The sequence below is a fragment of the Lampetra planeri genome, unplaced genomic scaffold (genome assembly GCF_965212315.1).
Source record: "Lampetra planeri unplaced genomic scaffold, kcLamPlan1.2.h2 scaffold_351, whole genome shotgun sequence".
Taxonomy (NCBI): Eukaryota; Metazoa; Chordata; class Hyperoartia; order Petromyzontiformes; family Petromyzontidae; genus Lampetra; species Lampetra planeri.
The window spans coordinates 36,159-62,500 of record NW_027615174.1 but is presented as its reverse complement, the minus strand read 5'-3'; the positions used below and the strand labels follow the sequence as shown (position 1 = coordinate 62,500).

The window sequence follows — 26,342 nt, the reverse complement described above, 5'->3', positions numbered from 1 at the left end:
TGTTCCTAGGCTGTGTACCTAGGCTGTGTACCTAGGCTGTGTTCCTAGGCTGTGTACCTAGGCTGTGTACCTAGGCTGTGTACCTAGGCTGTGTACCTAGGCTGTGTACCTAGGCTGTGTACCTAGGCTGTGTACCTAGGCTGTGTTCCTAGGCTGTGTACCTACGCTGTGTACCTAGGCTGTGTACCTAGGCTGTGTACCTAGGCTGTGTACCTAGGCTGTGTACCTAGGCTGTGTACCTAGGCTGTGTACCTAGGCTGTGTCGCTAGGCTGTGTACCTAGGCTGTGTACCTAGGCTGTGTACCTAGGCTGTGTACCTAGGCTGTGTACCTAGGCTGTGTACCTAGGCTGTGTACCTAGGCTGTGTACCTAGGCTGTGTACCTAGGCTGTGTACCTAGGCTGTGTACCTAGGCTGTGTACCGATGCTGTGTACCTAGGCTGTCTACCTAGGCTGTGTACCTAGGCTGTGTACCTAGGCTGTGTACCTAGGCTGTGTACCTAGGCTGTGTACCTAGGCTGTGTACCTAGGCTGTGTATCTAGGCTGTGTACCTAGGCTGTGTACCTAGGCTGTGTACCTAGGCTGTGTACCTAGGCTGTGTACCGATGCTGTGTACCTAGGCTGTCTACCTAGGCTGTGTACCTAGGCTGTGTACCTAGGCTGTGTACCTAGGCTGTCTACCTAGGCTGTGTATCTAGGCTGTGTACCTAGGCTGTGTATCTAGGCTGTGTATCTAGGCTGTGTATCTAGGCTGTGTACCTAGGCTGTGTACCTGGGCTGTGTATCTAGGCTGTGTACCTAGGCTGTGTACCTAGGCTGTCTACCTAGGCTGTGTACCTAGGCTGTGTACCTAGGCTGTGTACCTAGGCTGTCTACCTAGGCTGTGTATCTAGGCTGTGTACCTAGGCTGTGTATCTAGGCTGTGTATCTAGGCTGTGTATCTAGGCTGTGCACCTAGGCTGTGTACCTAGGCTGTGTATCTAGACTGTGTATCTAGGCTGTGTATCTAGGCTGTGTATCTAGGCTGTGTACCTAGGCTGTGTATCTAGGCTGTGTATCTAGGCTGTGTACCTAGGCTGTGTATCTAGACTGTGTACCTAGGCTGTGTATCTAGGCTGTGTACCTAGGCTGTGTATCTAGGCTGTGTACCTAGGCTGTGTATCTAGACTGTGTACCTAGGCTGTGTATCTAGACTGTGTACCTAGGCTGTGTACCTAGGCTGTGTACCTAGGCTGTGTATCTAGGCTGTGTATCTAGGCTGTGTACCTAGGCTGTGTACCTAGGCTGTAACAGAGTATCAGGACTGTTGGGAGTGTTGTATTGGAATAAAGAAGTTACTCTACAAGTGTCTCCGGAACCCATTACACCTTTAACAGAATCAGAATATTTATTTACAAATACAACACGGAAACATCTCCATCCTCGCAGGCAAAGGCCCCGGCTGAGTTATTCAATTTAATTTTCACAAGCGAGCTGGCAGTCACAAATGATAGCTCAACAAAGTGACCCCATCTCATTTGGATATTTATTTGTAGTGTGTAGAATGGTCGTGTAGTGTAGTGCGTATTGTAGTGTAGTGTGTATTGTAGTGTGTAGTGTAGTGTGTATAGTGTAGTGTAGTTTGTATTGTAGTGTATAGTGTAATGTATAGTGTAGTGTATAGTGTAGTGTATAGTGTAGTGTGTAGTGTAGTGTGTATTGTAGTGTGTAGTGTAGTGTGTATAGTGTAGTGTAGTTTGTATTGTAGTGTATAGTGTAGTGTATAGTGTAGTGTGTATTGTAGTGTAGTGTGTATTGTAGTGTAGTGTGTATTGTAGTGTGTAGTGTAGTGTGTATTGTAGTGTATCGTGTAGTGTGTATTGTAGTGTATAGTGTAGTGTGTATTGTAGTGTATAGTGTAGTGTGTAGTGTAGTGTATAGTGTAGTGTGTAGTGTAGTGTATAGTGTAGTGTGTATTGTAGTGTATAGTGTAGTGTGTATTGTAGTGTATAGTGTAGTGTATAGTGTAGTGTGTATTGAAGTGTATAGTGTAGTGTGTAGTGTAGTGTATAGTGTAGTGTGTATTGTAGTGTATAGTGTAGTGTGTAGTGTAGTGTATAGTGTAGTGTGTAGTGTAGTGTATAGTGTAGTGTGTATTGTAGTGTATAGTGTAGTGTGTATTGTAGTGTATAGTGTAGTGTGTAGTATAGTGTATAATGTAGTGTGTATTGTAGTGTATAGTGTAGTGTGTATTGTAGTGTATAGTGTAGTGTGTAGTGTAGTGTATAGTGTAGTGTGTAGTGTAGTGTATAGTGTAGTGTGTATTGTAGTGTATAGTGTAGTGTGTAGTGTAGTGTATAGTGTAGTGTGTAGTGTAGTGTATAGTGTAGTGTGTATTGTAGTGTATAGTGTAGTGTGTAATGTAGCGTATAGTGTAGTGTATAGTGTAGTGTATAGTGTAGTGTGTAGCATAGTGTATAGTGTAGTGTGTAATGTAGTGTGTATTGTAGTGTATAATGTATTGTAGTGTAGTGTGTAGAATGTCGTGTAATGTAGTGTGTCGCACCGGACGTAGCCAACCGCGCTAACGACGTTATAATGACGACGACGACGATGTGGAACCTCTCACCTGGTTGGCGGTCCCCGCACAGCCGGCGGACGTAGCCTCCACAAAGTTCCGCTGGAAGCGGGAGCCCACATCCTCCACCGTGCGCGCGATCTCGGCACGGGGGTTCACGGAGCAGCGCTGGAAAAAACACGCCAACGGCCGACAAGGCACGGGCGGCATTTCTTAAATCATTTAGATTCCAAGAACGCAGGGTGAGATGTTACCATCCTTTGTGCAAGCACTTCCAAGAGTTCATGAACAGTGAGGCTGGTGACATTTGGGGAGCGCATCGTCAGTAGTGAACCTTTGGTTCCTAGGGTGTTTCGGCCTTTCACACGATACACCCTCCCCCCCCAAAGGCGGCCAGCGACAGGGTGATCAATCCTACGCTTGCGTCCAATTCCCAATTAGTCGTAGGAGTTGCCTTGCTGTTGATAGCCAACATCCCATGGGACCCTTGCTTGCTTACGACCGTGCAAATCTTTCGGTCGTTTTTTAACCCCACTTCCCGTGATCCAATCGAGCTGACGCTTTGCACACAGACTCGTTGTGCGTGACAATGTATTTTCGTGAAAATTTTTTTCCAAAATTTTACACTTTTTAGGTAATTTTTTTATTTATTTATTTACCAATTGCTTAATGGTGGCAGGCAATCATTTGACCCATAGCTGGCAGCCATCTCAAGCCAGAGGACGAGAGGACTCTAGCCGCCCGTTTCAAAGACCAATGTGTTGCCCGGGTTGTGGCCCATTGAACACGCATATAAAGGATTTATAGTGAAAAACTTTGTTTTTACGGGTTAAATTTTTTGGGACGGCGTAGTGTCGACAGGATTATTGCAAACTCACTACTCTAGTAAGTTATGTTTTTTTAAAAACTTTTAAAAACACGCTTTTATTAAATGTACTCGTAATGGCAGAACTCCACGACTCCAGGAAGTAGCCCCGAAGTTTGCCACGACGTAAGGGAACGTGGCCAATTACAGCCAACGTCAGTTGAGCGTGCACAATTAGACCCAAGCCGAAACATGACATGTAAAAAAGAATGTCTAAAAATATTAATTTTTTTTATTTTATGATAGAATATAGTATTGTCATCGGTACGACATCAGTATACCAAGTTTGCAGTCGATACCACATTGGGAAGTGGGTTAAAATTGAGTTACAAGATTTGAGGACATGACAACAACAGACAGAGTGAGTTAAATGAAAGCGTGTAAAATAATGTTTTAAAATATTTACTTTTCATTTTTAATGAAAGCATACGATATTGGCATCAGTGACATACGTATACCAAGTTTGCAGTCGATACCACATTGGGAAGTGGGTTAAAGTTGAGTTACAAGATTTGAGGATGCAACAACAGACAGAGTGAGTTAAATGAAAGCGTGTAGTAAAAACGTTCTTGTTTACTGTAGTGTGTGGCAGCAGCGTGCAGTTGCGGTGTGCGTTGTGCGGTAGTGGTGTCTGGTTGTGGTGTTTCAGTGCGTGGTAGTGGTGCCTGGTTGTGGTGTTTCAGTGTGCAGTAGTGGTGACTGGTTGCGGTGTTTCAGTGTGTGGTAGTGGTGTCTGGTTGTGGTGTTTCAGTGCGTGGTAGTGGTGCCTGGTTGCGGTGTTTCAGTGTGCAGTAGTGGTGACTGGTTGCGGTGTTTCAGTGTGCAGTAGTGGTGACTGGTTGCGGTGTTTCAGTGTGTGGTAGTGTTGCCTGGTTGTGGTGTTTCAGTGTGTGGTAGTGGGTGCCTGGTTGCGGTGTTTCAGTGTGTGGTAGTGGTGCCTGGTTGCGGTGTTTCAGTGTGTGGTAGTGGGTGACTGGTTGCGGTGTTTCAGTGTGTGGTAGTGGGTGTCTGGTTGCGGTGTTTCAGTGTGTGGTAGTGGTGCCTGGTTGTGGTGTTTCAGTGTGTGGTAGTGGTGCCTGGTTGTGGTGTTTCAGTGTGTGGTAGTGGTGCCTGGTTGTGGTGTTTCAGTGTGTGGTAGTGGGTGTCTGGTTGCGGTGTTTCAGTGTGTGGTAGTGGGTGTCTGGTTGCGGTGTTTCAGTGTGTGGTAGTGGGTGTCTGGTTGCGGTGTTTCAGTGTGTGGTAGTGGGTGTCTGGTTGCGGTGTTTCAGTGTGTGGTAGTGGGTGTCTGGTTGCGGTGTTTCAGTGTGTGGTAGTGGTGCCTGGTTGCGGTGTTTCAGTGTGTGGTAGTGGGTGTCTGGTTGCGGTGTTTCAGTGTGTGGTAGTGGTGTCTGGTTGTGGTGTTTCAGTGTGTGGTAGTGGGTGTCTGGTTGTGGTGTTTCAGTGTGTGGTAGTGGGTGTCTGGTTGCGGTGTTTCAGTGTGTGGTAGTGGGTGCCTGGTTGTGGTGTTTCAGTGTGTGGTAGTGGTGTCTGGTTGCGGTGTTTCAGTGTGCGGTAGTGGGTGCCTGGTTGTGGTGTTTCAGTGTGTGGTAGTGGTGCCTGGTTGTGGTGTTTCAGTGTGTGGTAGTGGGTGCCTGGTTGTGGTGTTTCAGTGTGCGGTAGTGGTGCCTGGTTGCGGTGTTTCAGTGTGTGGTAGTGGTGCCTGGTTGCGGTGTTTCAGTGTGTGGTAGTGGTGCCTGGTTGCGGTGTTTCAGTGTGTGGTAGTGGGTGCCTGGTTGCGGTGTTTCAGTGTGTGGTAGTGGAGTCTGGTTGTGGTGTTTCAGTGTGTGGTAGTGGTGCCTGGTTGCGGTGTTTCAGTGTGTGGTAGTGGAGTCTGGTTGTGGTGTTTCAGTGTGTGGTAGTGGTGCCTGGTTGCGGTGTTTCAGTGTGTGGTAGTGGGTGTCTGGTTGTGGTGTTTCAGTGTGTGGTAGTGGGTGTCTGGTTGCGGTGTGTCAGTGTGTGGTAGTGGTGTCTGGTTGTGGTGTGTCAGTGTGTGGTAGTGGGTGTCTGGTTGTGGTGTTTCAGTGTGCGGTAGTGGTGTCTGGTTGTGGTGTTTCAGTGTGCGGTAGTGGTGTCTGGTTGTGGTGTTTCAGTGTGCGGTAGTGGGTGTCTGGTTGTGGTGTTTCAGTGTGCGGTAGTGGGTGTCTGGTTGTGGTGTGTCAGTGTGTGGTAGTGGTGTCTGGTTGTGGTGTTTCAGTGTGTGGTAGTGGTGTCTGGTTGTGGTGTTTCAGTGTGCGGTAGTGGGTGTCTGGTTGTGGTGTGTCAGTGTGTGGTAGTGGGTGTCTGGTTGTGGTGTTTCAGTGTGTGGTAGTGGTGTCTGGTTGTGGTGTTTCAGTGTGCGGTAGTGGGTGTCTGGTTGTGGTGTTTCAGTGTGCGGTAGTGGGTGTCTGGTTGCGGTGTGTCAGTGTGCGGTAGTGGTGTCTGGTTGTGGTGTTTCAGTGTGCGGTAGTGGTGTCTGGTTGTGGTGTTTCAGTGTGCGGTAGTGGGTGTCTGGTTGTGGTGTTTCAGTGTGCGGTAGTGGTGTCTGGTTGTGGTGTTTCAGTGTGCGGTAGTGGGTGTCTGGTTGCGGTGTGTCAGTGTGCGGTAGTGGTGTCTGGTTGTGGTGTTTCAGTGTGCGGTAGTGGGTGTCTGGTTGCGGTGTGTCAGTGTGTGGTAGTGGGTGCTTGGTTGTGGTGTTTCAGTGTGCGGTAGTGGGTGTCTGGTTGCGGTGTGTCAGTGTGCGGTAGTGGTGTCTGGTTGTGGTGTTTCAGTGTGTGGTAGTGGGTGTCTGGTTGTGGTGTTTCAGTGTGTGGTAGTGGGTGCTTGGTTGCGGTGTTTCAGTGTGTGGTAGTGGTGACTGGTTGCGGTGTTTCAGTGCGTGGTAGTGGTGACTGGCTGCGGTGTTTCAGTGTGTGGTAGTGGTGTCTGGTTGTGGTGTTTCAGTGTGTGGTAGTGGTGACTGGTTGCGGTGTTTCAGTGTGTGGTAGTGGTGTCTGGTTGTGGTGTTTCAGTGTGCGGTAGTGGTGCCTGGTTGTGGTGTTTCAGTGTGTGGTAGTGGGTGCCTGGTTGTGGTGTTTCAGTGTGTGGTAGTGGGTGCCTGGTTGTGGTGTTTCAGTGTGTGGTAGTGGTGACTGGTTGTGGTGTTTCAGTGTGTGGTAGTGGTGTCTGGTTGTGGTGTGTCAGTGTGCGGTAGTGGTGCCTGGTTGTGGTGTTTCAGTGTGTGGTAGTGGTGCCTGGTTGTGGTGTTTCAGTGTGTGGTAGTGGTGCCTGGTTGTGGTGTTTCAGTGTGTGGTAGTGGTGCCTGGTTGTGGTGTGTCAGTGTGCGGTAGTGGTGCCTGGTTGTGGTGTTTCAGTGTGTGGTAGTGGTGCCTGGTTGTGGTGTTTCAGTGTGCGGTAGTGGTGCCTGGTTGTGGTGTTTCAGTGTGCGGTAGTGGTGCCTGGTTGCGGTGTGTCAGTGTGCGGTAGTGGTGTCTGGTTGTGGTGTGTCAGTGTGTGGTAGTGGTGTCTGGTTGTGGTGTTTCAGTGTGTGGTAGTGGTGTCTGGTTGTGGTGTTTCAGTGTGCGGTAGTGGTGCCTGGTTGTGGTGTTTCAGTGTGTGGTAGTGGTGTCTGGTTGTGGTGTGTCAGTGTGTGGTAGTGGTGCCTGGTTGTGGTGTTTCAGTGTGTGGTAGTGGTGTCTGGTTGTGGTGTTTCAGTGTGCGGTAGTGGTGCCTGGTTGCGGTGTGTCAGTGTGCGGTAGTGGTGTCTGGTTGTGGTGTTTCAGTGTGTGGTAGTGGTGACTGGTTGTGGTGTGTCAGTGTGTGGTAGTGGTGACTGGTTGTGGTGTGTCAGTGTGCGGTAGTGGTGTCTGGTTGTGGTGTTTCAGTGTGTGGTAGTGGTGTCTGGTTGTGGTGTGTCAGTGTGTGGTAGTGGTGACTGGTTGTGGTGTTTCAGTGTGTGGTAGTGGTGCCTGGTTGCGGTGTTTCAGTGTGTGGTAGTGGTGCCTGGTTGCGGTGTTTCAGTGTGTGGTAGTGGTGACTGGTTGCGGTGTTTCAGTGTGCGGTAGTGGTGCCTGGTTGCGGTGTTTCAGTGTGTGGTAGTGGGTGTCTGGTTGCGGTGTTTCAGTGTGTGGTAGTGGTGCCTGGTTGCGGTGTTTCAGTGTGTGGTAGTGGGTGTCTGGTTGCGGTGTTTCAGTGTGTGGTAGTGGTGCCTGGTTGTGGTGTTTCAGTGCGTGGTAGTGGTGTCTGGTTGTGGTGTGTCAGTGTGTGGTAGTGGGTGTCTGGTTGCGGTGTTTCAGTGTGTGGTAGTGGTGCCTGGTTGTGGTGTTTCAGTGTGCGGTAGTGGTGCCTGGTTGTGGTGTTTCAGTGTGCGGTAGTGGTGCCTGGTTGTGGTGTGTCAGTGTGTGGTAGTGGTGCCTGGTTGTGGTGTGTCAGTGTGCGGTAGTGGTGACTGGTTGTGGTGTGTCAGTGTGCGGTAGTGGTGCCTGGTTGTGGTGTGTCAGTGTGCGGTAGTGGTGCCTGGTTGTGGTGTTTCAGTGTGTGGTAGTGTTGCCTGGTTGTGGTGTTTCAGTGTGTGGTAGTGGTGCCTGGTTGTGGTGTGTCAGTGTGTGGTAGTGGTGACTGGTTGCGGTGTTTCAGTGTGTGGTAGTGGTGACTGGTTGCGGTGTTTCAGTGTGTGGTAGTGGTGCCTGGTTGTGGTGTTTCAGTGTGCGGTAGTGGTGCCTGGTTGTGGTGTTTCAGTGTGTGGTAGTGGTGTCTGGTTGTGGTGTTTCAGTGTGTGGTAGTGGTGCCTGGTTGTGGTGTTTCAGTGTGCGGTAGTGGTGCCTGGTTGTGGTGTTTCAGTGTGTGGTAGTGGTGTCTGGTTGTGGTGTTTCAGTGCGTGGTAGTGGTGCCTGGTTGTGGTGTTTCAGTGTGCGGTAGTGGTGCCTGGTTGTGGTGTGTCAGTGTGCGGTAGTGGTGTCTGGTTGTGGTGTTTCAGTGTGTGGTAGTGGTGTCTGGTTGTGGTGTTTCAGTGTGTGGTAGTGTTGCCTGGTTGTGGTGTTTCAGTGTGCGGTAGTGGTGCCTGGTTGTGGTGTTTCAGTGTGTGGTAGTGGTGTCTGGTTGTGGTGTTTCAGTGTGCGGTAGTGGTGTCTGGTTGTGGTGTTTCAGTGTGTGGTAGTGGTGTCTGGTTGTGGTGTTTCAGTGTGCGGTAGTGGTGCCTGGTTGTGGTGTTTCAGTGTGCGGTAGTGGTGCCTGGTTGTGGTGTTTCAGTGTGTGGTAGTGTTGCCTGGTTGTGGTGTTTCAGTGTGTGGTAGTGGTGACTGGTTGCGGTGTTTCAGTGTGTGGTAGTGGTGACTGGTTGCGGTGTTTCAGTGTGTGGTAGTGGTGCCTGGTTGTGGTGTTTCAGTGTGCGGTAGTGGTGCCTGGTTGTGGTGTTTCAGTGTGTGGTAGTGGTGTCTGGTTGTGGTGTTTCAGTGTGTGGTAGTGGTGTCTGGTTGTGGTGTTTCAGTGTGTGGTAGTGGTGCCTGGTTGCGGTGTTTCAGTGTGTGGTAGTGGTGTCTGGTTGTGGTGTTTCAGTGTGTGGTAGTGGTGCCTGGTTGTGGTGTTTCAGTGTGTGGTAGTGGTGTCTGGTTGTGGTGTTTCAGTGTGTGGTAGTGGGTGCCTGGTTGCGGTGTTTCAGTGTGTGGTAGTGGGTGCCTGGTTGCGGTGTTTCAGTGTGTGGTAGTGTTGCCTGGTTGTGGTGTTTCAGTGTGTGGTAGTGTTGCCTGGTTGTGGTGTTTCAGTGTGTGGTAGTGGTGACTGGTTGTGGTGTGTCAGTGTGTGGTAGTGTTGCCTGGTTGTGGTGTGTCAGTGTGTGGTAGTGGGTGCCTGGTTGTGGTGTGTCAGTGTGTGGTAGTGGTGACTGGTTGTGGTGTGTCAGTGTGTGGTAGTGTTGCCTGGTTGTGGTGTGTCAGTGTGTGGTAGTGGGTGCCTGGTTGTGGTGTGTCAGTGTGTGGTAGTGGTGACTGGTTGTGGTGTGTCAGTGTGTGGTAGTGTTGCCTGGTTGTGGTGTGTCAGTGTGTGGTAGTGGTGCCTGGTTGTGGTGTGTCAGTGTGTGGTAGTGGTGCCTGGTTGTGGTGTGTCAGTGTGTGGTAGTGGTGACTGGTTGTGGTGTGTCAGTGTGTGGTAGTGTTGCCTGGTTGTGGTGTGTCAGTGTGTGGTAGTGGTGCCTGGTTGTGGTGTTTCAGTGTGTGGTAGTGGTGCCTGGTTGTGGTGTTTCAGTGTGTGGTAGTGGTGCCTGGTTGTGGTGTTTCAGTGTGCGGTAGTGGGTGCCTGGTTGTGGTGTGTCAGTGTGTGGTAGTGGTGCCTGGTTGCGGTGTTTCAGTGTGTGGTAGTGGTGCCTGGTTGTGGTGTTTCAGTGTGTGGTAGTGGTGCCTGGTTGTGGTGTGTCAGTGTGTGGTAGTGGTGCCTGGTTGTGGTGTTTCAGTGCGTGGTAGTGGTGACTGGTTGCGGTGTTTCAGTGTGTGGTAGTGGTGTCTGGTTGCGGTGTTTCAGTGTGTGGTAGTGGTGCCTGGTTGTGGTGTTTCAGTGTGTGGTAGTGGTGCCTGGTTGTGGTGTGTCAGTGTGTGGTAGTGGTGCCTGGTTGCGGTGTTTCAGTGTGTGGTAGTGGTGCCTGGTTGTGGTGTTTCAGTGTGTGGTAGTGGTGCCTGGTTGTGGTGTGTCAGTGTGTGGTAGTGGTGCCTGGTTGCGGTGTTTCAGTGTGTGGTAGTGGTGCCTGGTTGTGGTGTTTCAGTGTGTGGTAGTGGTGACTGGTTGCGGTGTTTCAGTGTGTGGTAGTGGTGCCTGGTTGTGGTGTTTCAGTGCGTGGTAGTGGTGACTGGTTGCGGTGTTTCAGTGTGTGGTAGTGGTGCCTGGTTGTGGTGTTTCAGTGTGTGGTAGTGGTGCCTGGTTGCGGTGTTTCAGTGTGTGGTAGTGGTGCCTGGTTGTGGTGTGTCAGTGTGTGGTAGTGGTGCCTGGTTGTGGTGTTTCAGTGTGTGGTAGTGGTGACTGGTTGCGGTGTTTCAGTGTGTGGTAGTGGTGCCTGGTTGTGGTGTTTCAGTGTGTGGTAGTGGTGCCTGGTTGTGGTGTTTCAGTGTGTGGTAGTGGTGCCTGGTTGTGGTGTTTCAGTGTGTGGTAGTGGTGCCTGGTTGTGGTGTTTCAGTGTGTGGTAGTGGTGCCTGGTTGCGGTGTTTCAGTGTGTGGTAGTGGTGCCTGGTTGTGGTGTTTCAGTGTGTGGTAGTGGTGCCTGGTTGTGGTGTTTCAGTGTGCGGTAGTGGTGCCTGGTTGTGGTGTTTCAGTGTGTGGTAGTGGTGCCTGGTTGTGGTGTTTCAGTGTGTGGTAGTGGTGCCTGGTTGTGGTGTTTCAGTGTGTGGTAGTGGTGCCTGGTTGTGGTGTTTCAGTGTGCGGTAGTGGTGCCTGGTTGTGGTGTTTCAGTGTGTGGTAGTGGTGCCTGGTTGCGGTGTTTCAGTGTGTGGTAGTGGTGCCTGGTTGTGGTGTGTCAGTGTGTGGTAGTGGTGACTGGTTGCGGTGTTTCAGTGTGCGGTAGTGGTGCCTGGTTGCGGTGTTTCAGTGTGTGGTAGTGGTGTCTGGTTGCGGTGTTTCAGTGTGTGGTAGTGGTGACTGGTTGCGGTGTTTCAGTGTGTGGTAGTGGTGCCTGGTTGTGGTGTGTCAGTGTGTGGTAGTGGTGACTGGTTGCGGTGTTTCAGTGTGCGGTAGTGGTGCCTGGTTGCGGTGTTTCAGTGTGTGGTAGTGGTGTCTGGTTGCGGTGTTTCAGTGTGTGGTAGTGGTGCCTGGTTGCGGTGTTTCAGTGTGTGGTAGTGGGTGCCTGGTTGTGGTGTTTCAGTGTGCGGTAGTGGGTGCCTGGTTGCGGTGTTTCAGTGTGTGGTAGTGGTGCCTGGTTGTGGTGTTTCAGTGTGTGGTAGTGGTGCCTGGTTGTGGTGTTTCAGTGTGCGGTAGTGGGTGCCTGGTTGTGGTGTTTCAGTGTGCGGTAGTGGGTGCCTGGTTGCGGTGTTTCAGTGTGTGGTAGTGGTGCCTGGTTGTGGTGTGTCAGTGTGTGGTAGTGGTGACTGGTTGCGGTGTTTCAGTGTGCGGTAGTGGTGCCTGGTTGTGGTGTTTCAGTGTGCGGTAGTGGGTGCCTGGTTGTGGTGTTTCAGTGTGTGGTAGTGGTGCCTGGTTGTGGTGTTTCAGTGTGCGGTAGTGGGTGCCTGGTTGCGGTGTTTCAGTGTGCGGTAGTGGGTGCCTGGTTGCGGTGTTTCAGTGTGTGGTAGTGGTGCCTGGTTGCGGTGTTTCAGTGTGCGGTAGTGGTGCCTGGTTGCGGTGTTTCGGTGTGTGCGGCGTTGCTTACGCTTAGGTAACTGTTGAGCGTCGCGGATGGTTCATCGCTCGCCGAATTCAGGATCAGCTTCAGCTGCTGAACCGTGTTCATCGTGGTCCTGGGGAATTCATCGCGAAACGTTAACGAAATAAAAACCTTAAGTCCCTCCCCTTCCCTTCAATCGAGATTCGAAGCGGTTTTCTTTCTTTCTTGCAGTGGTTTTCCCACCTGATGACGATTGCTTGTGTTGCAAATCGAAACGTCCCTTGTTTTCCACACCCCACCCCCGGCACGCGAGCCAAACTTCGGTGGGGCAGTGAGCCCAATTATTTTATCGACCCCCTCATAGATAAATATGGAGGGGGTCCTTGACTTAAAGCTTTACTGATTGCAGGAATTCATATTCTCTTTGGGTCTTTCGGTAAAGTCACGTTGATAGATTTCGATGTAAAGCTTTCGTGACTGCAGGGATTCATCTTCTTGGTTCTTTCGGTAAAGTCACGTAGAAGGGAAGTAATAAAATCATAAATATGCTAAATTCCTCTTGATATGCAAATTCTTTTGTCAAGGCGCTCTTCCTCCCCCCTCTAACCCAGCTTAAATATACGCTCCAAGCTTGGTGGTGTTTCATTCTCCACCTGAGGACGGCTGCTTGCGTTGTGGCCGAAACGTCGTGAGAATTATTTTATCATGTTTTATTTTTATTATTTTATTATTTCCCTTCTACGTGACTTTACCGAAAGAACCAAGAAGAAGGAGGTCTAATGACATATTTTCTTATTTTGCCAGGCAAGGCACCACCGACCTATTCGGCTCTTCTTCAGAAGCAAACTGGGCGCCACGAATGATAGCTCAACAAAGTGAATCGTCGTCATCGCGTGGAAATTTACAGCAGCAGGCAAATGGTCTGAACGCGCCACGTCGATTGTAAATGTCGAGTAAAAATCCCGAGGACCCGGACAAAAATCCACGCGAAAATGGAGGAGAGATAAAGAGACACGCAAACTCCAAATATATACAGCGGGCGTCGTCAGGGTCGGGATCGAACCCACGACCTTCCGCACACCAGGCGAGGTAGTTAACATCTCCTAGCCACTGTGATGACGATGACAGAGAAACACAAACTCCAAATATACAGCAGGCGTGGTCACGGTCGGGATCGAACCCACGACCTTCTGCACACCAGGCGAGGTAGTTAACATCTCCTAGCCACTGTGATGATGATGAGAGAGACACGCAAACTCCAAATGTCCAACAGCAGGCGTCGTCAGGGTCGGGATCGAACCCACGACCTCCTGCGTACCAGGCGAGGTAGTCAACATCTCCTGGCCACTGTGATGACGATGATGACAGAGACACGCAAACTCCAAATATACAGCAGGCGTCGTCAGGGTCGGGATCGAACCCACAACTTCCTGCATACCAGGCGAGGTAATTAACATCTCCTAGCCACCGTGATGACGATGACAGAGACACGCCAACTCCAAATATACAGCAGGCGCCGTCAGGGTCAGGATCGAACCCACGACCTTCTGCATACCAGGCGAGGTAGTTAACATCTCCTAGCCACCGTTATGACGATGACAGAGACACGCAAACTCCAAATATACAGCAGGCGCCGTCAGGGTCAGGATCGAACCCACGACCTTCTGCATACCAGGCGAGGTAGTTAACATCTCCTAGCCACCGTGACGACGATGACAGAGACACGCAAACTCCAAATATATCCAGCGGGCGTCGTCAGGGTCGGGATCGAACCCACGACTTCCTGCATACCAGGCGAGGTAGTTAACATCTCCTAGCCACCGTGATGACGATGACAGAGACACGCAAACTACAAATATACAGCAGGCGTCGTCAGGGTCGGGATCGAACCCACGACCTTCTGCATACCAGGCGAGGTAGTTAACATCTCCTAGCCACCGTGACGACGATGACAGAGACACGCAAACTCCAAATATACAGCAGCAGGCGTCATCACGGTCGGGATCGAACCCACGACCTTCCTCTTACCAGGCGAGGTAGTTAACATTTTGCCGCTGTGGCGGCCTTGAAAGCGAGCAGTGGGGAGAGACTGAGAAAGATATTCCCCATGACGATGACAGAGACACGCAAACTTCAAATATACAGCAGGCGTCGTCACGGTCGAGATCGAACCCACGACCTTCCGCACACCAGGCGAGGTAGTTAACATCTCCTAGCCACCGTGATGACGATGACAGAGACACGCAAACTCCAAATATACAGCAGGCGTCGTCACGATCAGGATCGAACCCACGACCTCCTGCATACCAAGCGAGGTAGTTAACATTTTGCCGCTGTGGCGGCCTTGAAAGCGAGCAGTGGGGAGAGACTGAGAAAGATATTCCCCTCACCTGATTGGCGTCTGTTGCGGTCCAGGCATTGCCTCCTGGCTTCTGGTTGGGCTGCCCGGAGCCTGCGGCCTACGCAACGGTACGGCGTAGGCGTTACGAAACAAGTATAACCCGTAAAAACAAAGTTTTTCACTATAAATCCTTTATATGCGTGGCGGCTAGAGTCCTCTCGTCCTCTAGCTTGAGATGGCTGCCACCTATGGGTGAGATGATTGCCTGCCACCATTAAGCAATTGGTAATTAAATATGAAATGTTTTTTTTCCTAAAAAGTGGAAAATTTTGGAAAAAAATTTTCACGAAAATCTATTGTCACGCACAACGAGTCTGTGTGCAAAACGTCAGCTCGATTGGATCACGGGAAGTGGGTGAAAAAACGACCGAAAGATTTGCACGACTTCTCTACGCCTGTGTTTAATAATGTAGCGACTATTGCAGGCCTTACTGTTTCTCAGTCTCAGGCACGAGAGTTGGGATAGTTAGGGTCTTAAAGAAATGTTTACAAAAATAAAAACGGAGCGATAATCGCGGGGCCTTACAGTTTGTCAGCGTTGGGCACGAAAGTGGGGTGGGTTAGCGTCTTTAGAAAAAATATACGTCGTGATAATTTCGGCGCTTACTGTTTTGCAGAGGTGTGGACTCGAGTCATGTGACTTGGACTCGAGTCAGACTCGAGTCATGAATTTGATGACTTGCGACTCGACTTGGACTTGCATAACAATGACTTTGTCCCACCTATGAGATGTGGACTCGAGTCATGTGACTTGGACTCGAGTCAGACTCGAGTCATGAATTTGATGACTTGCGACTCGACTTGGACTTGCATAACAATGACTTTGTCCCACCTCTGCTGTTTTGTCAGTGTTGAGGCATGGGTGAGGTGGTTAGCGTCTTCAAATTAAAAAGACATATACATAAGATAATGTGGCGATAATTGCGGGTCTTTATCAGAGTTGTGTTTTTTGTTTGCATTACGACCGCAGGTATTGTGGTCTATGCAAATATGACTCCATGTAAAAAAAAGGTGTCAGTTTTGTTGCCAGATACAAGGGTTAAAAAAAAAAACAATTGTCATATTTTTTACTGGCAAATGAGGTTCCAATGGTGCGGGTCTCACAGTTTGTCGACGTTGGGCACGAGGGTGGGGTGGTGGACAAGGAAGTCCCGTTCGTCGATGCCGCGCGTCTGCTCGTACAAAGCCCCGTACCGCTCACTCAGCAGCTGTGACAACAACGTTAGAGGCAGCAAATGTAAATGCTGTGTGGTGATGCCATGTGTGACGATGATGATGTGTGTGGTGATTGCTGTGGATGATGATATGTGATTATGATGATGTGGATGATGATATGAATGATGATGATGATGTGTGATTATGATGATGTGGATGATGATATGTGATTATGATGATGTGGATGATGATATGTGATTATGATGATGTGGATGATGATATGAATGATGATGATGATGTGTGATTATGATGATGTGGATGATGATATGTGATGATGATGATGATGTGGATGATGATATGAATGATGATGTGGATGATGATGATGATGATGTGGATGATGATGATGATGATGTGGATGATGATGACAATGATGTGTGATGATGATGTGGAGGATGATATGAATGATGATGTGGATGTGGATGATGATGATATGAATGATGATGTATGATTATGATGATGTGGATGATATGAATGATGATGTGGATGATGACGATAATGTAGATGATGATGACGATGGTGTGTGGTGATTGCTCTGGATGATGATGTGTGATTATGATGATGTGGATGATGATATGTGATTATGATGATGTGGATGATGATATGAATGATGATGATGATGATGTGTGATTATGATGATGTGGATGATAATATGAATGATGATGATGATGATATGAATGATGATGTGGATGATGATATGAATGATGATGATGATGTGGATGATGATGATGTGGATGATGATGATGATGTGGATGATGACGATGATGATGTGGATGATGACGATGATGATGTTGTGGATGATGATGATGATGTTGTGGATGATGATGATATGAATTATGATGATGATGTGGATGATGATGTACGTCATGATGAGATGTGTGATGATTATGATGCTGTGTGTGATGATGATGCTGTGTGTGGTGATGCGCGTGGATGATGATGTCGAGGAGGCTCGTGAAGGACGCTGCTACTGGGCACTTGGAGGCAATCGCCCTCCAACAACAACAGCAGACGAGCGACGCTCACAACAACGAGCGCAGCGCCGGGTAGCTAAAGCACAGCAAGTTGGCACATTAGGGGGCACAGGTGGTGCATCAACCAGTCATCTCGGTCATCTCAGTCAGTCACGGGGTCTGTCCCTGTGACTGATTGAGGTCTGTCCCGTGACCTCCTGCCAGCGGGCGTTCGACACTTTACGTGGCCTTAAATTGCACGTCGCCTGGCACAAGCGTCGTGGTGACATCGCCGCCACAAAGTAGCGAATTGGCGGTTGCTGTACGATGATGATGGTGTGGCGATGCTGTGCATTATGGTGATGACGTGTGGTGATGCTGATGATGATGACGTGTGGTGATGATGATGATGTGTGTGGTGACGCTGTGCATGATGATGTGTTTGTAATGATGATGATGTAATGATGATGATGATGGTGTGGCGATGCTGTGCATTATGGTGACGATGACGTATGGTGATGCTGATGATGATGACGTGTGGTGATGATGATGATGTGTGTGGTGACGCTGTGCATGATGATGTGTTTGTAATGATGATGATGTAATGATGATGATGATGGTGTGTGTGGCGATGCGTATTTATGACGATGTCTCTTTGAGGTGAGGCAGGTCCCGATGCCGGGCGTTATTTACCTGCAGGAGGGCGTCTTTCGTGGTGGCTGGGAGAGAGCTCAGGAAGGGGAGGAAACAGCCGGCGTGAATGCTCATGACCTACACACAGTTGGTTAAAGAGAGCAGGGTATTAACACCAGCAGTGTCACACACACACAGTGACACACACAGCAGTGACACACACACACACAGTGACACACACAGCAGTGACACACACACACAGTGACACACACAGCAGTGACACACACACACACAGTGACACACACAGCAGGGTATTAACACCAGCAGTGTATTAACACCAGCAGTGTCACACACACACAGTGACACACACAGCAGTGACACACACAGTGACACACACAGCAGGGTATTAACACCAGCAGTGTCACACACACACAGTGACACACACAGCAGTGACACACACACACACAGTGACACACACACACAGTGACACACACAGTGACACACACAGCAGTGACACACACACACAGTGACACACACAGCAGTGACACACACACACACAGTGACACACACAGCAGTGACACACACAGCAGGGTATTAACACCAGCAGTGTCACACACACACAGTGACACACACAGCAGTGACACACACACACACAGTGACACACACAGCAGTGACACACACACACAGTGACACACAAAGTGACACACACAGCAGGGTATTAACACCAGCAGTGTCACACACACACAGTGACACACACACACACAGTGACACACACAGCAGAGACACACAGTGACAAACACACACACAAAGACACACACAGTGACACACACACAGCAGGGTATTAACACCAGCAGGTTATTAACACCAGCAGTGTCACACAAATACAGTGACACACACACACACATTGACACACACACAGTGACACACACACACACAGTGATGCACACACAGTGACGCACACAGTGACACACACACAGTGACGCACACAGTGACGCACACAGTGACACACACACTGACGCACACAGTGACACACACACAGTGACACACACACAGCAGTAACACACACAGGTGACACACACACAGTGAAACACACAGTGACACACACACACACAGTGACACACACACATTGACACACACACAGTGACACACACACACAGTGACGCACACACAGTGACGCACACAGTGACACACACACAGTGACATACACACAGCAGTAACACACACAGGTGACACACACACAGTGAAACACACAGACAGCGACACACACACACAGTGACACACACACACACAGTGACACACACACATTGACACACACACAGTGACACACACACACACAGTGATGCACACACAGTGACGCACACAGTGACACACACACAGTGACACACACACAGCAGCAACACACACACAGGTGACACACACACAGTGAAACACACCGACAGCGACACACACACAGTGACACACACACACACAGTGACACACACACGGTGGGGTATTAACAAAGATCGAACAAAGATCCCCCGTGTAGCCTGTAACAGACTGCTGGGGCAAGTGCTGTTAGCGAGTAGCAGCAGCGCCTATGGAGGCCGGCACGGCACACGAGGGGGTGGGTGGCCAGCACCATGCCCGGCCGCCTTTGTTTCCAATCGACGCGATGTTTACTACACCACACACCTCACCGGCTATTCATTTGAGGCACAGTCGATGGGACCCGGTACCATCAAATTAGCACGGTTGGTCACGTACGGTGTGAAAAAAGTTCAGCATGCACTAAAAAACCTTGGATTGCGAGCATAATTCGTTCCGGAAATTTGTTTGTAATCCAAAAGCACTCGTATATTAGTTGTGATCACTTTCGATTTAAAGCTTGCGTGACTGCAGGGATTCATCTTCTTGGTTCTTTCGGTAAAGTCACGTAGAAGGGAAATAATAAAATAATAAAAATAAAACATAATAAAATACAATTCTCACGACGTTTCGGCCACAACGCAAGCAGCCGTCCTCAGGTGAAGAACAGGTCTGTTATATATCCCATAAATATGCTAAAATCCTCTTGATATGCAAATTATTTTGTCAAGGCGCTCTACCCCCCCCCAACCCAGCAGCTTAAATATACGCTCCAAGCCTGGTGGTGTTTCATTCAGACGCTGTCTCCCCGACAGACCTGTTCATTCAGACGCTGTCTCCCCGACAGACCTGTTCATTCAGACGCTGTCTTTCCGACAGACCTGTTCATTCAGAAGCTGTCTTTCCGACAGACCTGTTCATTCAGACGCTGTCCTTCCGACAGACCTGTTCATTCAGACGCTGTCTTCCCGACAGACCTGTTCATTCAGACGCTGTCTTTCCGACAGACCTGTTCATTCAGACGCTGTCCTTCCGACAGACCTGTTCATTCAGACGCTGTCTTTCCGACAGACCTGTTCATTCAGACGCTGTCCTTCCGACAGACCTGTTCATCCAGACGCTGTCTTTCCGACAGACCTGTTCATTCAGACGCTGTCTCCCCGACAGACCTGTTCATTCAGACGCTGTCTTTCCGACAGACCTGTTCATTCAGACGCTGTCTCCCCGACAGACCTGTTCATTCAGACGCTGTCTTTCCGACAGACCTGTTCATTCAGACGCTGTCCTTCCGACAGACCTGTTCATTCAGACGCTGTCCTTCTGACAGACCTGTTCATTCAGACGCTGTCCTTCCGACAGACCTGTTCATTCAGACGCTGTCTCCCCGACAGACCTGTTCATTCAGACGCTGTCTTTCCGACAGACCTGTTCATTCAGACGCTGTCCTTCCGACAGACCTGTTCATTCAGACGCTGTCTTTCCGACAGACCTGTTCATTCAGACGCTGTCCTTTCGACAGACCTGTTCATTCAGACGCTGTCTCCCCGACAGACCTGTTCATTCAGACGCTGTCTCCCCGACAGACCTGTTCATTCAGACGCTGTCTTCCCGACAGACCTGTTCTTACATGATACAGCAAGCGTGCTGTGACTGTTTCACCTGAAGACGGAAGCTTTTATTTTACTTTCAATAATTTACATTTTTTACCTACGTGACTTCACCGAAAAAACCCAAGAATACGAATCCTTGCAGTCACGAAAGCTTCAAATCTAGAATTTGGTCAAACATTTCATTAACTCGCCCCAAATGCGATGGGCTGGAACTGCTTCTCTTTGGTGAGGCGTGTGATGATGTTAGCTGCTGTTGATGATGATGTTAGCTGGTGTTGATGATGATGTTAGCTGCTGTTGATGATGATGTTAGCTGGTATTGATGATGTTAGCTGGTGTTGATGATGTTGTTAGCTGGTGTTGATGATGATGTTAGCTGCTGTTGATGATGATGTTAGCTGCTGTTGATGATGATGTTAGCTGGTGTTGATGATGATGTTAGCTGCTGTTGATGATGATGTTAGCTGGTATTGATGATGATGTTAGCTGGTGTTGATGATGATGTTAGCTGGTATTGATGATGTTGTTAGCTGGTGTTGATGATGTTAGCTGGTATTGATGATGATGATGTCGCTGCTACTCGCAACTGCTTTTCCAGGTTTGCTCCGAGATTTGTTGAATTTCGAGTCATGCGGTTGCCTTGCTAGGGCCAGACCCCAATGATTTCGCGGGCCTCATACGGCCTGACGTTCCCCACGACTGTGGAACAGCGTCAAGGTGTTGGGATGCAGTCACGAAAGCTTCAAATCTAGATAGAGCCTGCTCCACCTTTGTGAGAAAAAAAATTCTAACGAGCAAACGAGCGAACGAAAGAGACCGAAACTCACCTCCTCGTGGTTGCAGTTGTTGTGACGGCACAGCAACGCGATGGCGGGCGGCGTCACGACCACCACAGGCGTCGTGACGGTGGCGGCGGCCGTGGTCACGGCGGCGGTGACGGTCCCCTGGCTGTACGAGTGCTCGCCGCTTGAATCCGCCGGGTCGACCTCTCCGTCCGTGTCGACCCCGGACGCCGGTTTGACGTCTCTCACAGCGGACGCTACGGCCGGCAGGGGTCGGGGGCAAAGGGGTTTTCGGGACGACGAATTAAAAACCCCTCCCTCCTCCATAATCTTAGGTTTTTTTCGGTAAAGTCACCGCGCAGGTAAGAAATACAATTAAAAGTTAATAAAAGTAATGATGGAAATAAAATAAAATAATCGATCGCGACGTTTCGGAGGCAACACAAGTCTCCGTCATCAGGTGGGACCGTCACAGCTAAAATGACTGCTTTTGTTTTTCTTTCCTGTACGTGCGTTGTGCGTGTGTGTGTGTGTTGAACGTCTTTGGTTGCGTGTGTATGTGTGCGTGTGTGTTGAACGTCTTTCGTTGCGTGTGTATGTGTGTGTGTGTTGAACTTCTATGATCGCGTGTGTATGTGTGTGTTGTGAGTGTGTGCGTCTTTCGTTGCGTGTGTATGTGTGTGTGTTGTGTGTGCGTCAAATATTGGAGGAAGATGTCACCCCCTGTGAGTGGCTGGCTGAGGTGCCATCTGTTGAGGAAGTACTGAAGGCGATCCAGAGTCTGAGACCAGGAAAGGCACCGGGCAGAGATGATCTCCCAAGCGAAATGCTGAGGGAGGGTGGCGTTTGTGCGCAGACTGCCCTACATGACATCATAACAACAGTCTGGACCACTGGATGGGTTCCGCAGGATTGGAAGGATGCACTGGTGGTCCCCCTCTTCATTTAGGCTGGCCTGCCTACGGTCCTTCCTGGGTTTAATCAGGCTGGATTGTGTGTAGCGTATTGTAGTGTATAATGTAGCGTAGTGTGTAGCGTAGTGTGTAGCGTAGTGTGTAGTGTAGTGTGTAGCAGTGTGAACCTAATCTGTAGCATAGTGTGGTGTATAATGTAGCGGAGTGTGTAGCGTAGTGTGTAACGTATCGTGTATTGTATAGTAGTGTATAATGTAGCGTAGTGTGTAGCGTAGTGTGTAGCGTAGTGTGTAGAATAGTGTGTAGCATAGCGTGTAGTATATAATGTAGTGTAGTGTAGCGTGTAGTGCCGTCATCTTCCCATCCGCATATGAAAAAGATCCACGCTCCCGGTGCTCACCCGAGTGGGGCAGTGAAGCCCATTTTTTTGTGGCAGTGATGATGAATATGATCGTGATGTTGATGAGGATGACGCTGTTGATTACGATGATGATGACGGTGGCGACGATGTTGACGACGATGTTGATGACGATGATGACGACGGTGATGACGATGATGTTGATGAGGATGACGATGACGACGTTGATTACGATGATGATGACGGTGATGACGATGACGACGATGTTGACGACAATGTTGACGACGATGTTGACAATGTTGACGACGTTGATTACGATGATGACGACGACGATGTTGATGAGGATGACGATGTTGATGAGGATGACGACGACGACGTTGATTACGATGATGATGACGGTGACGACGACGGTGACGACGACGATGTTGATGTTGACGACGATGTTGACGACGATGTTGATTACGATGATGATGACGGTGACGACGACGGTGACGATGATGATGTTGATGAGGATGACGATGTTGACGACGATGTTGATTACGATGATGATGACGGTGACGACGCAATGACGACGACGATGTTGATGAAGATGACGACGACGACGTTGATTACGATGATGGTGACGTGACGGTGATGACGATCACGACGATGATGATGACGGTGATGACGATAACGACGATGTTGACGACGACGTTGACGATGACGATGTTGACGACGATGTTAATTACGACGACGACCCCTTCACCTCGTGCGCTGCTGACCCCCCCCCACCACCCCCGCGGCGTTACCGTAGGGCTCGTGAAGAGACGAGGCCGGGCAGCGGGAGGCAAAGTGGTCCAGGACGCACAGAAGGAGATGGAACGCCGAGACCAGATCCGTGCCGGCCTGGAGCCCGTGGCCTGCGCGACCCAGCCACACCACAGACAAAGGCCCACGTTTACGCCTCTAATTGTCCACGTTTACGCCTCTAATTGTCCACGCTCAACTCACCTTGCCTGTAAAAGCACCACGCGGTCCCTTACGTCACGGCGAGGGGCTGGGGATGTGGAAGGAGGGGGGAGGGGCGATGGGGGGAGGGGGCAGGGGGATGGGCAGCTCAGACAGTACATGTCATTGAGGCGTGTTGTTTTTTTAAAAAGCATTTTTAAATATTTCATTACCTACGTGACTTTACCGGGGAAAAAATACAAACAGTATGGACCCCTCCGTGCAGTCACGACAACTTCAAATCTACAAGTTCCTTGTCAAATTTGAGAAACACCGCTGGCCTCAGACCAGAGGTCGCAAACGGGTACCCGTACCCTACCCGTACCCGGCCGGGTATCGGGTAGGGTACGGGTATCGGGTACCCGGTTGCGACCTCTGCCTCAGACGAAGACGATCACTCACCCTTGGCGAGGATGAACATGGTCCAACACTCCCTTGCCAACTTGGACGGAAACGGCGGTGAGGCGCTGTGGGGGACGTAATTTCGTTATTTTGTTATTGATGCGACGTGTAATGATGCGACGTTATGATGTAAGGTAAGGGGTGCGATGTAATGATGTAATGTAATTGTGTAAGGTGTAATATTTTTTTGTAATGTGCAATATTTTCGATTTGAAGCTTTCGTGACTGCAGGGATTCATCTTCTTGGTTCTTTCGGCAAAGTCACGTAGAAGGGAAATAATAAAATAATAAAAATAAAACGTAATAAAATACTATTCTCACGACGTTTCGGCCACAACGCAAGCAGCCGTCCTCAGGTGAAGAACAGGTCTGTCGGAAAGACAAGTTTCATTCAGACGATGTCTTTCCGACAGACCTGTTCATTCAGACGCTGTCTTTCCGACAGACCTGTTCATTCAGACGCTGTCTTTCCGACAGACCTGTTCATTCAGACGCTGTCTTTCCGACAGACCTGTTCATTCAGACGCTGTCTTTCCGACAGACCTGTTCATTCAGACGCTGTCTTTCCGACAGACCTGTTCATTCAGACGCTGTCTTTCCGACAGACCTGTTCATTCAGACGCTGTCTTTCCGACAGACCTGTTCATTCAGACGCTGTCTTTCCGACAGACCTGTTCATTCAGACGCTGTCTCCCCGACAGACCTGTTCATCACCTGAGGACGGCTGCTTGCGTTGTGGCCAAAACGTCGTGAGAATTATTTTATTATGTTTAAATTTTATTATTTTATTATTTCCCTTCTACGTGACTTTACCGAAAGAACCAAGACGTTGTAATATTTTATTGGTGTAACGGAGGTATTCCTTTGCAACATTGGCAAATTTTGCTCTGCGCGATATTGGCTACCGGCGATTCGCATAACTCTATGCGACTGCTGCATCGAGAGAGAGAACAAGTGACGTGAGAAAACGTGACGAGGGATAACGGTGACGAGGGATAAAGTGGAGGATGCGTAAATGACTGCCGGCCTACCATCCTCTGCAGTCTTCGTTGAAGATCTTGCCGTACATCCTGCAAGGGCGATGGGGGGGGGTGAGAGTTCCCACGAGATCAAAGATCAACAAACTAAATCCGTCAATCGACAATCAAAAGAACAAGTCATATTTAAAAGTATTTTTTTTAAACACGCTTTAATTAAATGTACGAGTATTGGAAGAACTCCACAACTCCGGGAAGTGGCCCCGAAGCTTGCCACAACGTAAGGGGCCGTGGTGATTTACAGCCAACGTCAGTTGAGCGTGGACAATTAGACCCAAACCGAAACATGACATAAATAAATAATTTTTAAAAATATTTTTCTTTTTTATGACAGAATATAGTATTGTTATCAGCATGACTTCAGTATACCAAGTTTGCAGTCAATACCACATTGGGAAGTGGGTTAAAATTGAGTTACAAGATTTGAGGACATGACAACAACAACAGACAGAGTGAGTAAATAAAAAGCGTGTAAAAAGATTGTTTAAAATTTAAAATTTTTAGCTTCAAATCTAGATAGGATTCCACATCGTGATGACGATGAGCAGCTTCGTTCAGCTATCATCTGTAATGACCAGGTCACTCAGTGTGGCCTTACCTTGTAAAAAAAAAAAAAATTGGCTCAACAGTTTTTATCATCGTCGTTATTGTTACTACGATTATCGCTTACGTCTGGAACTTTTTGTAGATGGCGGCAACGACCTGGAACTGGTTATTCAGGGTGGTGAGTGATAGCTGCATTTCTGGCGGAGCATCCATGTTCCGCACAGCGTGGTAGAAATCGTCGAAGCTGTCACGGCACGGAGGGGGGTGGGGGGGGGGCGAGACATTTGGAGAGACTCTGGTGAGAGAGAGAACGATACTCTTAGTTTTTTCGCTAAAGTCACCATGTAGGTAAAAAATGAAATTTAAATTAATAAAAAATTAACCCGTAAAAACAAAGTTTTTCACTATAAATCCTTTATATGCGTGGCGGCTAGAGTCCTCTCGTCCTCTGGCTTGAGATGGCTGCCACCTATGGGTCAGATGATTGCCTGCCACCATTAAGCAATTGGTAACTAAATATTTTTTAAAAATTCCTAAAATATTGAAAAAAACTTTTTTCACGAAAATTGATTGTCACGCACAACGAGTCTGTGTGCAAAATGTCAGCTCGATTGGATCACGGGAAGTGGGTTAAAAAACGACCGAAATATTTGCACGGTCGTAAGCGCGCAAGCAAGCAAGTGAACTCAATATAAAGGATTTAAAAAACATAACTGAGAAAACAACTAAGACGACAAAACTGAGAAGACAGCCGAGAGAACACAACTTACAGGAGCTCATTAGACACAATGGAGTGAACAACACCGAGAGAAGAAAACTGAGACAACGCAACTGAGAGACAAACACTGGGAGAACACGCCGGAGAGAACGCCACCGAGAGAACAGAACTTGACACAACAAAACACAAGTGGGATGACACGGCTGAGTGAACACAACCGAGAGTGGCAGATGACGGGGAGCTCTGCATGCAGATATGAGCCACGCGTCGGAGGCCGTTGGACTGCGAGAAGGGCTTGCGTGCAGATGCAGCATAACAGTGTATAGTGTAGTGTAGTATGTAGTGTAGTATGTAGTGTATAGTGTAGTGTATAGTGTAGCGTATAGTGTAGTCTATAGTGTAGTGTAGTATGTAGTGTATAGTGTAGTGTATAGTGTAGTGTATAATGTAATGTAGTGTATAGTGTAGTGTATAGTGTAGTGTATAGTGTAGTGTATAGTGTAGTGTAGTATGTAGTGTATATTGTAGTGTATAGTGTAGTGTAGTATGTAGTGTATAGTGTAGTGTGTATTGTAGTGTGCATTGTAGTGTATAGTGTAGTGTATAGTGTAGTGTGTATTGTAGTGTATAGTGTAGTGTAGTATGTAGTGTAAAGTGTAGTGTATAGTGTAGTGTGCATTGTAGTGTATAGTGTAGTGTATAGTGTAGTGTATAGTGTAGTGTGTATTGTAGTGTA

General features: G+C 48.9%; 1 protein-coding gene across 3 annotated transcripts in view; it reads right to left on the bottom strand.

Annotated features, from left to right (window-relative positions):
• Nucleotides 1-26,342, bottom strand: part of LOC144740916 (retinoblastoma-associated protein-like) — a 42,290-nt gene that overhangs the window by 5,718 nt on the left and 10,230 nt on the right. For all 3 annotated transcript variants that reach the window (XM_078623621.1, XM_078623622.1, XM_078623623.1), the window contains exons 4-13: nucleotides 25,013-25,132; nucleotides 24,337-24,375; nucleotides 23,306-23,370; nucleotides 22,705-22,815; nucleotides 20,690-20,901; nucleotides 16,969-17,046; nucleotides 15,215-15,318; nucleotides 14,100-14,168; nucleotides 11,755-11,842; nucleotides 2,609-2,725 (exon numbers count right to left, since the gene is read on the bottom strand). In XM_078623621.1, coding sequence (XP_078479747.1) covers nucleotides 2,609-2,725; nucleotides 11,755-11,842; nucleotides 14,100-14,168; nucleotides 15,215-15,318; nucleotides 16,969-17,046; nucleotides 20,690-20,901; nucleotides 22,705-22,815; nucleotides 23,306-23,370; nucleotides 24,337-24,375; nucleotides 25,013-25,132 — 1,003 coding nt within the window. The remainder of the gene's footprint in view (nucleotides 1-2,608; nucleotides 2,726-11,754; nucleotides 11,843-14,099; nucleotides 14,169-15,214; nucleotides 15,319-16,968; nucleotides 17,047-20,689; nucleotides 20,902-22,704; nucleotides 22,816-23,305; nucleotides 23,371-24,336; nucleotides 24,376-25,012; nucleotides 25,133-26,342) is intronic.